Raw genomic sequence first — 12,915 nt, forward strand, 5'->3', positions numbered from 1 at the left:
GCAGTCCTTGTAACCCACTAAAAAGGCCAGGAATGTGAGATGTGAAACCCCCAGGAAAGGTTCAGAAGTGAGAAAAGTTGCTGTAAGGACATAAGCAGGTCCTGCTGGATTAGGCCAGTGGCCCATCTAGTCCAGCATCCTATTCTTACAGGGGCCAATCAGATGCAAATGGGAAGCCGTAAGACCTGCACCACCAGGTGGTACTTCCAGGAGGCTAGGGAAGAGACTTGCTATCATCGCTCTTCCCAACACTTGCTTTTTGGTGCTGTCAGTCTGCTCTGGATGAGAGATGTGGGAGCCAGCCATATGTCACCTAGCCTGTAGGCCAGCTGTATGTCATTTACCACTCCTTTTTGAACTGTATTTAAGCCAGGCTCCTTGGAGTGCAACAAGACCAGTACCAGAAACTCTATTGTCAGTAAACTTTTGTTTTTGCTTTGTATTTAAGCCTAGATCGGGGTGGCTTTCTCTTTTTTTGTAACATTGTGTTTATTCTGTGTTTGCCAGATTGGTGTTGTTTTGAATTTACTGACATTGTATTTTGTATATTTGTATTCCCAATGTTCTCTGTTTCAATGTTTCTAATGTTTGCTGCAAGCTGTTTTGGGCACAGCTTGTTGTGGAAAAGTGGCATATAAGTAAAAGCAATCAATGATGCCTGCAAGCATCACCTGAGCACAGCTGCACTCTTCCTTTTTGCAGTTTCCAAAAGCATACTGCCTCAGGTGGCAGCAGCAGGAATGAGCACAGCCTTCCTGCTCACTATACACCCCCTGTCCCAACTGCCAGGCCTGTCCTGAGGATTCCTTGGCCCTTAGAATAGCTTTTTAGGAGTCACGGGGCTGCAGCGGGGAGGAAGGGCAGGGAATTCTGCTTGTGTGAGCACAATCTTGCATGAATGCTGCATTGGACACAACAGTATATGCAAGTAATATGTACCAAATAGGGTGCTCTTAAGTAGATCACAGCAGACAGTTCAAGTGCTGCTTGATCTGGGTGCTTTATTTCAAAGGTAAGTACAGATGCTACAATGAAGAGTTGTTACAAGCCAAAGGGGTGAAGAAAGCACATACTCACCTGTGCACATTTTCCATCGCTGCTACCTCTGCTAGAGCAGCTAGGCTAAAGAATGCAGAGACAGATGGCATGTCTGGTGTAACAGTATGACCTTCCTCCAATTCACTGTTTTGCAAGGATTCCTCGCTGCAGTCCATCCCTATACTCGATGCTTTCAGAAGACTACTCTGCAGTTGCTCCTTTGGTTTCTCTTCTATAGTGAAAGCAAAATGTAAACTTTAAACAACAGCTGAAGGGACTCCTAAAGATGTAAGGATTGGAGACATACATTCTTCCCTCCCTGCTCAAAATGTCCGGCCTTCTTCAGTGCTTCTTCCTTCTCTGAACAGGTACTGTGGGGGTGGGAAAGAGGCCAGACTACAAACTGATGCTCAAAAACTGAAAATATATTCTCTGTAACAGACCCATATTAGTCTTTGTCAGGAGTACAAACTGCTTTGAGGCTTTTTACAATCAAGTGGTATATAATTTTTATGAAATAAATAAATGCCAACTAGAGGATGCCTACAAGCAAAGAAGGCACTGAATTCATCTTCCTTCTCTTCTGATAATAGTAGCTGTACCCTGTAGAGGAAGAAATACATCTCCCAGAGAAGAAGAAGAAGAAGAAGAAGAGTTTGGATTCGATATCCCGCCTTTCACTCCCTTTAAGGAGTCTCAAAGCGGACTTGTTTGTCCTCAACCCCAAACTCTATTTCCTGTCCACCCAGCCCACAAATCATGTTTATTTTTAAGAAATAAAAACAAAAGAACAAGTATACTGAATTTTGAAAACTACCTAGAAAAAAAATCAGTCACATTCTTACCCAGAACTTCTGCTGGTGAGACTCGGCCGTCTGCAGTTCGAACCAGGTGTGTGATCTTGGTTTTCCTTGCTTTTCTCTTCTGGCTGCCAACCAAAGGTTCTTGCATTGTCGCAGACTCTGGAGTATTTAGTAGAGACACAGAATTCTGATTTTCCTGTACTGACCACTGCATGGTTGCTGCTACAGTAGCTTCCCTTTCTGCCACTTCAATCTTACAGACAACCCCTGTTGTTAAATGTGACTGTGCTGATCACAACATAGGCTGACAGTGCTGAGAGCAAAGGGCAGCCTGGTTCCTTTTCCCCATGTCCAACTGGGGATTGGCACTTCCGCAACCGACCACCCACAGCACTAACCATTTGCCAGGAGTCAAAGGTAAGTGTAGGAGAGCACGCACACACACACCATGTCAGAGGTGGGCTTCTATTTAGGCTTGCAGTATAGGCGGTCAGAAGTTTCTGCCTGTCAACCTCTTCCATTGAAACAAGGCAACTATTCCCTTGATTGCATTATTGTTGTTCTGCAAGTGACTTTTTGTTGATTAACAGGCACAATCCACCAACAGTTAGTGGTGGCTAAGTGCCACTGAAATCAAGGGAATTAAGAAATTCAGAATGCCTTCATGCTAGACATTTGGTCTGAAATTGCTATCTTTTCTACATTCACTTTTTTTTTTAGTTGAGATTGTTGCCAGCCTGTTGCATCCTTGTATTTTCAATACTGTCTACCAATCTTTTTTTCACCACTGTTACAGTGATTTCCCCCCTCATTTCAAACACAAGTGCAGAGGCAGTCTATCTAGAATGACCCGGAAAAGTACTATTCTTTCAACACTGAAGTGAGAGAGATAACTACATCTAAAAATAAGGGTATATATGTTGATTTGTGTGTGTGACTACAATAACTGTTAATTAATCCTGACCCCACCGGGGTGGTGGTGTTTAATTACAGGTTTCTTCCCCACAAGAGGAAACCTTTAATGAAATATACAGGAAACCTTTGCTGAATTAAAGTTATTTCTGAGTAAATATTATAGAAGCCTATGGTTAATATAATGGAATATTAGGCGCCATTTCTAGCTGATTGGCAGAAAAGCAATAACAGCACAACTTAGCATGGAAGCAACCTGTAGTTTCACTGATTTTGGTGGTATTCAATCACTGGAAGATTGTGACCAATCTCCCTCTCTCTAAATAAAGTATTTACATTTCGAATGCACAAACAAGTTATACTTTTATTTTGTTACTCCTCTTATCATCCATGTGCAATAGGGCATGTTTCTGTTTATATTTCACAAACAAGGTCTCAGGATGAGAGATTAAAAAGCTTGTTCAAGACTACCAAATATGCCCAAGGCTAATCTTACTATTTTCTCAACCTAGAACAGAAAAGAAAGAAGTTTTGAAAAGCTGTAAAAATAAATATTTTTTTTAAAAAAGCAAACTATTCTTAGAAGTTTATGCAGTTAAAATAGTAAGCAGGCAAAACTGAAGTATTTTTAAATAAAACAGTAGGCCTTCTTTCCTGAGGTACAACTTGCCTATCCTCTTCCCACATAGAACTAGGCATCAATGGAAAAGCAATGAGCAGAATGTGTGAAAGTTCTGACATGATCAAATAAAATATGTATCTTTGCTCAAACATGCATACATTAAGTGAAGTGAGACTGGAAGAGCTTCTGGCCTAGCAGGGTGGCTGCTAATAACTGGGAATGGATTATCCAGAAGCCTCTCACCTTTGTTAGATTTCTGTTGGTCTGTTGAGCAGCTACCAAGCTTCTTCTTTTTTCTTGGAACAGATGCACTTTTCCGGTCAAATGTGACAGGACTGTACTGAGGGAGGCTGTTGAATTTTTTCTCAAATTCTTCCTCCAGCTTTGCTAAGCTAGAAAATGGAAGGCGAAAAAAATTGTTGTTGTTACTCTTTTTTTGATCAACAAGACCAAATCAACAAGATGGAGCCACAGGTCAGACCATGTGGAAATACTTTTTTAAAAAACCAAACAGCTTTCCACATGCAATTGTGCCTACAATTTCAAGAGTCTGCCACGCTAGGTCTAATATCTCAATCTTTTCTGAAGTAAGTCCCACCGAGTCAATGGCACTTACTTCCAGGTAAAAGGTGGTTTCATTTGGAATTTTGATTTGATTTACTGGAATTTCCTCAAATATTCATAGATTATTATTTTATTTTTAGAATTTATTGCATTTTGTTAATAAATTGCAATCAGCTGTGAGGCAAATTGAAACATGGATATGGTCATAAAGGAACAATATTATTAAGAAAAACTGCCAAGTAAGCTTTGGGAAAATGAAAAATCATATTACTATATATTAAGATAATACTATTAAAATGGAAAATTACTTAATCATTTGCTGTGAAGCCTGTATAACAACATAAACCAGTAAGTCACTTTTATTCAGTAAAACTGTACAACAGTAAAGAGCAGTAAAGCTTTTATGACGCTGTTCTTGCGTGGATCATTACTTTGTTTTACAATATAGTGCAGAACAATCCTATACATACTGACTTGGAAGTATGTATCCCAATGTATTTAGGGGGATTGTATTTTAAACAATTTTTAAGAAATCACTATACAGTGTGAAAAAAGATGGGAGGAGTACCTGGGAGGAAGTCATATACCAGAAATGGGACTTAGGTTGCCATCCAAAACCCTGATCCCCCATGGGTTTCGTGTGTGTGGATTGGGCGGAGGCTTCCCTCTGCTCAGCCCAAAACAGCCATGCCAGTGTCACTCTTCCAGCACTGAGCTCCCCATTCTGCCCAACTAAATCATGAGTGGGCAGAAGTACTGCTGGTGGGATTTGAATAGAATGTGGCATGGAATGAATCCTGAGCTGGCCCCACTGCTGTCACGTGATTCCAGACAGGTAATAATAGTAGGTAAAGGTAAAGGTACCCCTGCCCGTACAGGCCAGTAGTGACCGACTCTAGGGTTGCGCGCTCATCTCGCTCAAGAGGCTGGGAGCCGGCGCCGTCCGAAGACACTTCCGGGTCACGTGGCCAGTGTGACGAAGCTGCAACTGGCGAGCCAGCACCAGTGCCGCACACGGAAATGCCGTTTACCTTCCCGCTATAAAGCGGTACCTATTTATCTACTTGCACTTAGGGGTGCTTTCGAACTCCTAGGTGGGCAGGAGCTGGGATGGGAGCTCACCCCGCCGCGGGGATTCGAACCGCTGACCTTACGATCAGCAAGTCCTAGGCACTGAGGTTTTACCCACAGCGCCACCCGCGTCCCTTAATAATAATAATTTATTTATTTATACCCCGCCCATCTGGCTGGGTTTCCCCAGCCACTCTGGGCAGCTCCTAACCAAATATCAAAAACATAATACAGCATTAAACACTGAAAACTTCCCTAAACAGGGCTGCCTTCAGATGCAGAGCAGCATTTTGTCTATCCACCACCCTGGTGTTGAGCGGCAAGGCTGTGGATGTAGCTATGCTGCTCCATCCCACCCCATTGTTGCCTGCCTGGGATTATGAATTGCACTATTGGGCTACAATTCTACGCCCATTCTCCTGGAAGTAAGTCCCACTGAACTCAATGGGTCTTACTTCTCAGTAGGTATGTAAAGGACAGCACTCTTGCTTCCAAGTAATCACGCACAGGATTGGGCTACTAAACGTACCGAAAGAATGAGCAGCTTTACACGACTTTTGATTTAAAGGGAGTTGAAGGCAATTGTGGGGGAAATTGACAGGAACTAGATAAAGCATAATACAGTTGTACCTTGGAAGTCAAACACCTTGCGACGCGAACGTTTTGGCTCCTGAACGCTGCAACCCCGGAAGTGAGTGTTCCGGTTTAAGAACTTTCTTTGGAACCCCAACATCTGATGCTGGTTCTGTGGCTTCCGATTGGCTGCAGGAGCTTCCTGCAGCCAATCAGAAGCCGCACCTTGGTTTCCGAACATTTTGGAAGTCAAATGGGCTTCCAGAACGGATTCCGTTTGACTTTCAATGTATGGCTGTATACATTTTTAAACAACACAGATATTTGACCATAAGGTCTGGTTTAGGAGCGACATTATCTAACAGCTTTACAATGGAACAAGAAGTTCCACAAGGTTGTTTAAAAACAGATTGGGTGCCACAAGACAATCTGAATTCATATACAGGGGGTGAGAAATTTTAGGTTCACAATGTTTGAAAAAATGTCATTACAGTATTTATTGAGTGCAGACAATGCATCATTAAGTTAATGGAATTCAATAGAATTACAAAGGTTATTGAATATTTTTGGAGATTACTGTGGGACAAAGAATCTGGGTATTATTCCTAGCAAATAAAAAAAATATGATACAGGGAAAATTAGAAAAGGGTTGACTAGTTTTTTTAGCAAAAAGAAATAGGATGTGATTCTTCATATAGGGGAAAAAAATCAACTTGCGAAGACAGATTATCTCTCCCCACCTCTCAACAACAGAAAGAAGATAATTAATGCTAGCAATCCAAGTACTTTACGGTGAGGCAGAATCAAAAATCCCTTACCCACTGGTGCATTATAGGAATGGAAATATTGCTTGCCAGTAAGTTAATCTTCCTTGTTTGTTTGAGAAATGAAAACTCCCAGCCTCACAATGGAGTATAGCTAGTAGTCTGCTCCATTAAGAAGTTATAAAGATGAACACCTCTGTTTTATCAGATCAGTTAAGCATAATGTATTATTGGTTTTCCCTGTAGCTATGAATCATTCAAACAATGGCTTTAGACTAAGTCTCAAATGGGAAAGTGGCTCAAAAGAAATGGTGAATTGGCTCCAATTCAACAACTGCAATTTGTGGGTGAGAACATGTATTTGGCTACACCAGCATGCAGGAGTAAAGACTATACCAGCAACCTGATAATACATACACACACACACACACACACACACACACTCTAAACCTGTAGGGATTCCTCACCCAAGTGTGTGTGCTTTACTAGGTAAATGTTTATCCATGGTATGCAGCTGTGTACATGTAGCCTTCCAATTTATTTTTTATTTTAATTTTATTATTTGAGCAGGGTATCTGCAACCTTACACAGAACGAATGAAATCAGATCCAATTTTGGAGTATCTGGATTTGACTAGAGTTCTTCACTCCCACAAAGGATTGACTCTTTAAAAGCAGATGTCAACAAAGAATGAGAGCTTATTCACTATTGGTGCTTTTGTTGTTGTTTGTGAACTGCTGTCACGATTGCTGTAATGACAATTTTGGTTGACCTACTTCTAGTCTACTGTACACATCTGTACAGATACTGTTAATCATTTTACATATATCAATCGTCTATGTGCTGTATTTCTAGTATGGCTTAAGGCTAACATGGAAATAAAAATGGGTTTGAATAGGTGATTCAACTCTGGAGATTTCAAGCCTTCTAACTGAGACACAGCCAACGGAATGAGGTTGGTAGGGGATGCCTCATGTGCTGGGACTGTGGCTTTCGAATGCGAGGGAATGCAGCCCCAAATAGGTGGTAAACTCTGTCTAAGGCAAAATACCAGCACAAGACTGATAGTGAACAAGAACCACAGGGGAAACTGGAAAATAACTTTGAATAGGTGATTTAATGTTGCATTCTTTTTGTTAGAAGACTATATTTTACTAAATTGACATAAAGCACAGTCAACCTATGAAAATGAGGCAATTTCTACTTGCTTTAAAACAAGCTTGAAAAAGTTTGCACACTCAAAACAGCACACTTGCACATTATAGCACTTACCCCACAACTATTTCTTCCTTTGGCTTAGGTTTTTTAAGCTTTTTGTTCCCACTTGCCCCGCCAGGGGAAAATGCCCAGCTTTCTTCATTCCAGCATCCTTCATGATCAGAGCTGCCGCCTTTTCCTGAGCTTCGTTTCCCTAGGAAAGACATTAGGAAACACAGAGCCTGTTATGGAATCCAGGGCATAAAGACAGAAGGAAGCTGGGCAGACAGGCAGGCAGATGGGCACCTACACTGGGACCTGCAAAACTCCTGCAACTTAAAATTATTATTGAACGTTGCAACTCCCAAGCAGCTCCTCATATATTTGTAAAAGTGGTGTGATTAAATTAATTATCCTGAATCTCAAAGTACCTTTACCTTGTTAAGGCTGAGTCTGTCAAGGAAAAACATCAGATTTAAGCAACCAAATTAATCCATCACTTTTAAAAATGATTTTAAAATCAATTCCTATTTTCAACAGAAGCGCCCAAGGCGATGGACGTGACTCCTATTTTGTACAGTAGGCTACATTCCAGCTATGTGAATATCGGGTTTCTGCAACCACCATACACAAACACACACCCCATCCTGGCAAGCAAGAGGCATTATCACAGTTTCAGCCATGCAAAGGCACTTGGGGATGGTTTGGAGCATGGCTACTGAGGGGGTGTGGCCTGAGAGCTTGGCAGCAGGGCTGCATTTGGCCTCTGGGCCCGAGGTTCCCTACCCTCACTTTAGGCTTTTGCCACTGTTCTTTCTTGTGCTGTTGGAAGAAACTCCAGATCAAGATGCTAACACAGCAACAGTCACTGCCTGTATCAGACATGCCAAACATAGGCAGGTTAAAAGCCACGTACCTCTGTCAACGTTGGCACGCAGGGATGTCAGCATCCCTTCTGACACCAGAGTTTTGTACAGAGCACCCTTACAAGATCTCTCAGATTTCCTCGAGCCACATGTCTCTGTCTTTTTGTTACAGTCACTGTCCTCGGTTTTGACCTGCTCTGGTAAGCTTTGTGGCATCATCTCTTCCGTTGGGGTGAGCGGTTCCGATTTGATGATTTCGGGTACCTCGCATGGCAGTTCCTTGTTGTCGGTAACGTCAAAAAAATCAGGAGGCTTTGATTCTTTGGTGGTCTCTACACATTTTTCCTTTAGAGCTCTTTTCTCTTTCGACTTCACTTTTTTCTTTGGTAACTTTGTTTCCAAGATGTTCCCCTTCGCCGTTGAGGAAGGGCGGGCTTTCTTACGGGGCACTTCTGTGAGTCTCTCTGCCCCCCAGTCCCCTTTTGCAACCGCTTCAATAGTATAAATGACGCTTTCAATGTCTGACTCAGAAGACTGCCTCTTTTTGCAAGCCTTCTTGGGGGTACATTTTTCAAGTGCTTGCTGGTCCGGCTTATTTTTCTTCTTCTTTTTCTTCTTTAGCTTTTCCGGCTTGCTTAATCCTAAGGTGCTGATGTCAGCCATTGTCAGTTCTTGGGAATGGCATACAGAATCCTTTGCAATTGTGCTGTCAGGTCCAACTAACGTCATGCTGTCCAAAGAAGGATCTGCAATGTGACTGCATCTTGTCACCTCCTCAGACGTTCCAATCTTAGTCTTCTCATGCTCTTGGCCCTTCACCTTATGAGATTTTTCGATTTTTACTTTCACCCTCTCTGGTTCTTCAACTTTGATCTCCTCTGGTGCTTCCAAAGCTTTGCTAATTCTGGATGCTTCTAGCTTTCCCTTCCCGGGTTCCCTCACTTTTACTTCCTCTGAGGCAAGGCACATCTAAAACAAGGGTAAAACATTAATTTCACGTTTCTAGTGCAATGCTTGGTAAGAGCATTGTGACTTGTTCTAGAAAAACCACCCTTGCTCTTGGCAGTTCAACATTACACAGCCTATATACTTGCAGCAGGATTACCAGACAATGGGGAGCACATCCTAATAGCACAATTACTGAGCTCTATGGAAGACCAGGGTTTGAATTCCCACTCAGCCATAAAACTCAATGGGTGACCTTGGACCAGTCACTGCCTCTCAGCCTAACCTACTTCCCAGGATTGCTGTGAGGATAAAATGGGGAGGGAAGCACCACCATAAGCTCTTTGGAAGAAAATGTGGTGTATAAACTTATTAAATAAATAAACATTGTCCAGCATTCGTGGGTCCTATAATTAGCATTTACACTCCTCTGTGAACAGATGCAGACGGCCTCCCACCAGCAGGATCCTGGCATCATACCTGGGTCTCCTTGAACTGGCACCTCTTAGCCCAATATTAGTTGAAGCCTCTGCCTGATTTGCAGTGGCCTTGGGATCAGGAGGAGACCCAGGAATCCTGAAATTTGCTTTTGGACCTGCAGGTGGAGGGATATCCCCTGGAATGAAGGGAATGAGGAGGTTTCTTATGTGTTTTGTGTGGGGACGGAAGGCTCTTCTCTGGACTGTTTCCCTTCCTCCAACTCAGAAACAGAAGAGGCTAAGAGGAAATTCCCCTCACTAGAGTTCAAGAGGGACCTGGGAAGTCCTTGATCTTCGATCCTCATAAATAGAGCCTGAGAGGGCTGAATGAGTCAGGCACTAATGTTTTGGTTTCCTAAAGGTAAAGGTAAAGGGACCCCTGACCATTAGGTCGAGTCATGACCGACTCTGGGGCTGCGGCGCTCATCTCGCTTTATTGGCCGAGGGAGCAGGCGTTTGTCCACAGACAGCTTCAGGGTCATGTAGCCAGCATGACGAAGCCACTTCTGGCGAACCAGAGCAGTGCACGGAAACGCCGTTTACCTTCCCACCAGAGCAGTACCTATTTATCTACTTGCACTTTGTGCTTTCAAACTGCTAGGTTGGCAGGAGCTGGGACCGAACAATGGGAGCTCACCCCGTCACAGGGATTCGAACCGCCGACCTTCTGATCGGCAAGTCCTAGGCTCTGTGGTTTAACCCACAGCGCCACCCGCATCCCCTAGTGGCATATAAAAGTACAGTGGTGCCCCGCAAGACGAAATTAATTCGTTCCGCAATTTTTGTCGTCTAGCGAATTTTTCGTCTTGCAAAGCACGAAATCCCATAGGAATGCATTGAAAATCAATTAATGCGTTCCTATGGTCAAAAAAAGTCTAAACAAAGCCAAATTTGGTACAACAGTTTATTAACTGCTCTTTAAAGTCACACATACTGTAAAGAGCAGTTCAAAAATTGAAGGGAAAATAAATTAACTTTATAAACAAAACATGTCTTTGTTTTTAGACAAAGGAAACAAAGCCGCGAGACGTTTTCGTCTTGCGAAGCAAGCCCATAGGGAAATTTCGTCTTGCGAGGCAAATCGAAAACGGAAAAATCTTTCGTCTAGCGAGTTTTTTGTCTTGCGAGGCATTCGTCTTGCGAGGTACCACTGTAATGTTAAACTATACTATTGTCTATTAAGCCAGCCACCCGAGGCTGCAGGGGAAAAACTGGCTCTAGCCAGTTCCACTCCCATGGCCAGAAGAGACGCAGTGGTGGTGGGGAGCGGGGCTGCCTGCAGCTGCACCTGCATTCTTCTAAGGAGCAATATCTGTGAAGCACAATAAAGCGAAGCACTTTAAAACACAGTGTCCCTGTACAAAGTTAAATGTGCTTAACCCACCGACTGTAGTGGGCTGGAGCACCCTTATGTTCATATTAAACTGTGGCAAATATCTTCTTAAAGATGTTAAAAGAAATACTTGAGAAAAGTGGCACTGTCGTTTGTTAGTTTTTAACCTGATGGTGTCATCCTCTGAATTAGAAAGCAGGGGTGCTATGTAAGCCATGCTCATCGAGATCAAGTGAAAAAAGACTGTACATGTAAGAGGATTTTACAAAGAGTGTCTTTGCTTTCAGCTGGTATCAGTTCAATATAAAACCCAAGTGTAATTTAGATTTGCCTTGTCTAACCAAAGAAAGCAGCCACCTCTATATGTATTCATTTATCATTATTTAAATAGAAGCAAAATCTGTGATTGGAATATGGCTAAAATATGTACAGTAGAGAGGATTTTACATTGCATGGACCTACTCAGGGCACAGTGATCCCACTCATTGAAAATAAAGCCTGTTCTTCAAAATACCCTAATCCTTTAGTTCTCTTTCTTGGTCTCTCTAGGGAATGACGGAATGGTGGGAACTGGCTTTTATAGAGACTACTAACTTGGTACATGCAGATTGTAGTTGCATGAGAGTCATGGGCTCCTCTACTGGACAATGCATGTTGCATCTCTGGAAGAAGCAGCACAACTCTCTCACCATGCAATTTTCATTTTGTGAACTTTTCCATGGAAGATATAAAACATTCTTTAAAACCAAGAACAAAAGAATTAAGAGCAGTATTTCACATATTGGCTGTTGCCTACTACCCAGTGCACTACTGTACCTTGAAGCTAGCAGTTCTTAACTTGCCGCCTTGGCTCTACAGAGACTGTGTGCCTAATGGTTAGACAAGGTAAATCTTGTTCCTTGGCACCAACGTGGTAATTTACAGTTCTATAAACAACAATGCTAATTATGACTGTACTACTGCTCCGCTTCCCAGACCTTGGCAACCAGCATCATTCAGTAGTAATTAAGCCACAGGATTTTAATACTACCTCTGCCAACTGAAACAATGCCGATGTCCCACACTGCTTTGTTAATTCAGGAGGACCTGAATGGGATGTACTTGATGAAATCTAAAGTAGAAACAAAGAAAGCAAGGGGTGGGGGAAGATAATATCACAATGTCACTGATAAAAGTTGTGCCTCCAAGCGCAAAGCAAAATGTCAAAGGAAATTTCAAATTCCACAATCACCATTGGAAGAGCTGGGGATCCAAACAGAGAAGAATTATATAAAGAAATGTTATGTTAATACTAGAAAGTACCCGAGTAATGCTTTCAAGTATGGCATTCAATTCCTGGGGTAAACATTAATGAATTAGGCCATCACTAAGGAGACTGTAAAACTACAGGACAAGTGTTTCCTTTAGTGTAAACAGATATATCTTCATTGACCGTCTATGTTCAACTCACTAGAGCTGTATCAGTTTACACAGTTGTAAATCAGGCCATCTTTACCTTTGTATGGTAGTTTGGATCCTCCCATTTTACTTGAAAGGTTGGTGGCGAAATGAGCTAATTTACAAGTGTGGTTTTGTAACAAGGAGCTAGGTATCTTGCCAAAAAATAATAACTGTTTTGCTGTGCAAGAATATATACCCTTGTGCAACACATTGGTTACCTAGAGTCATGCTTTTGCAACTAATCTACTCCGAATGAACACATATAGGATCATGAGAGCAAGCACTGCCACCTATCTAAACATGTGAAC

At 42.3% G+C, this 12,915-nt stretch overlaps 1 protein-coding gene across 7 annotated transcripts in view; it reads right to left on the minus strand.

Moving 5' to 3' along the window:
- Positions 1–1,058: 1,058 nt before the first annotated feature.
- Positions 1,059–12,915, minus strand: part of BBX (BBX high mobility group box domain containing) — a 121,162-nt gene continuing 109,305 nt past the window's right edge. For all 7 annotated transcript variants that reach the window (XM_081198969.1, XM_081198966.1, XM_081198964.1 and 4 more), the window contains 6 exons: positions 12,198–12,278; positions 8,461–9,379; positions 7,620–7,758; positions 3,619–3,767; positions 1,884–2,000; positions 1,059–1,270 (listed from right to left, as the gene is read on the minus strand). In XM_081198969.1, coding sequence (XP_081055095.1) covers positions 1,074–1,270; positions 1,884–2,000; positions 3,619–3,767; positions 7,620–7,758; positions 8,461–9,379; positions 12,198–12,278 — 1,602 coding nt within the window. In that variant the 3' untranslated portion in view covers positions 1,059–1,073. The remainder of the gene's footprint in view (positions 1,271–1,883; positions 2,001–3,618; positions 3,768–7,619; positions 7,759–8,460; positions 9,380–12,197; positions 12,279–12,915) is intronic.

Source organism: Podarcis bocagei, assembly GCF_964188305.1.
Source record: "Podarcis bocagei genome assembly, chromosome: 6".
Lineage (NCBI taxonomy): Eukaryota > Metazoa > Chordata > Lepidosauria > Squamata > Lacertidae > Podarcis > Podarcis bocagei.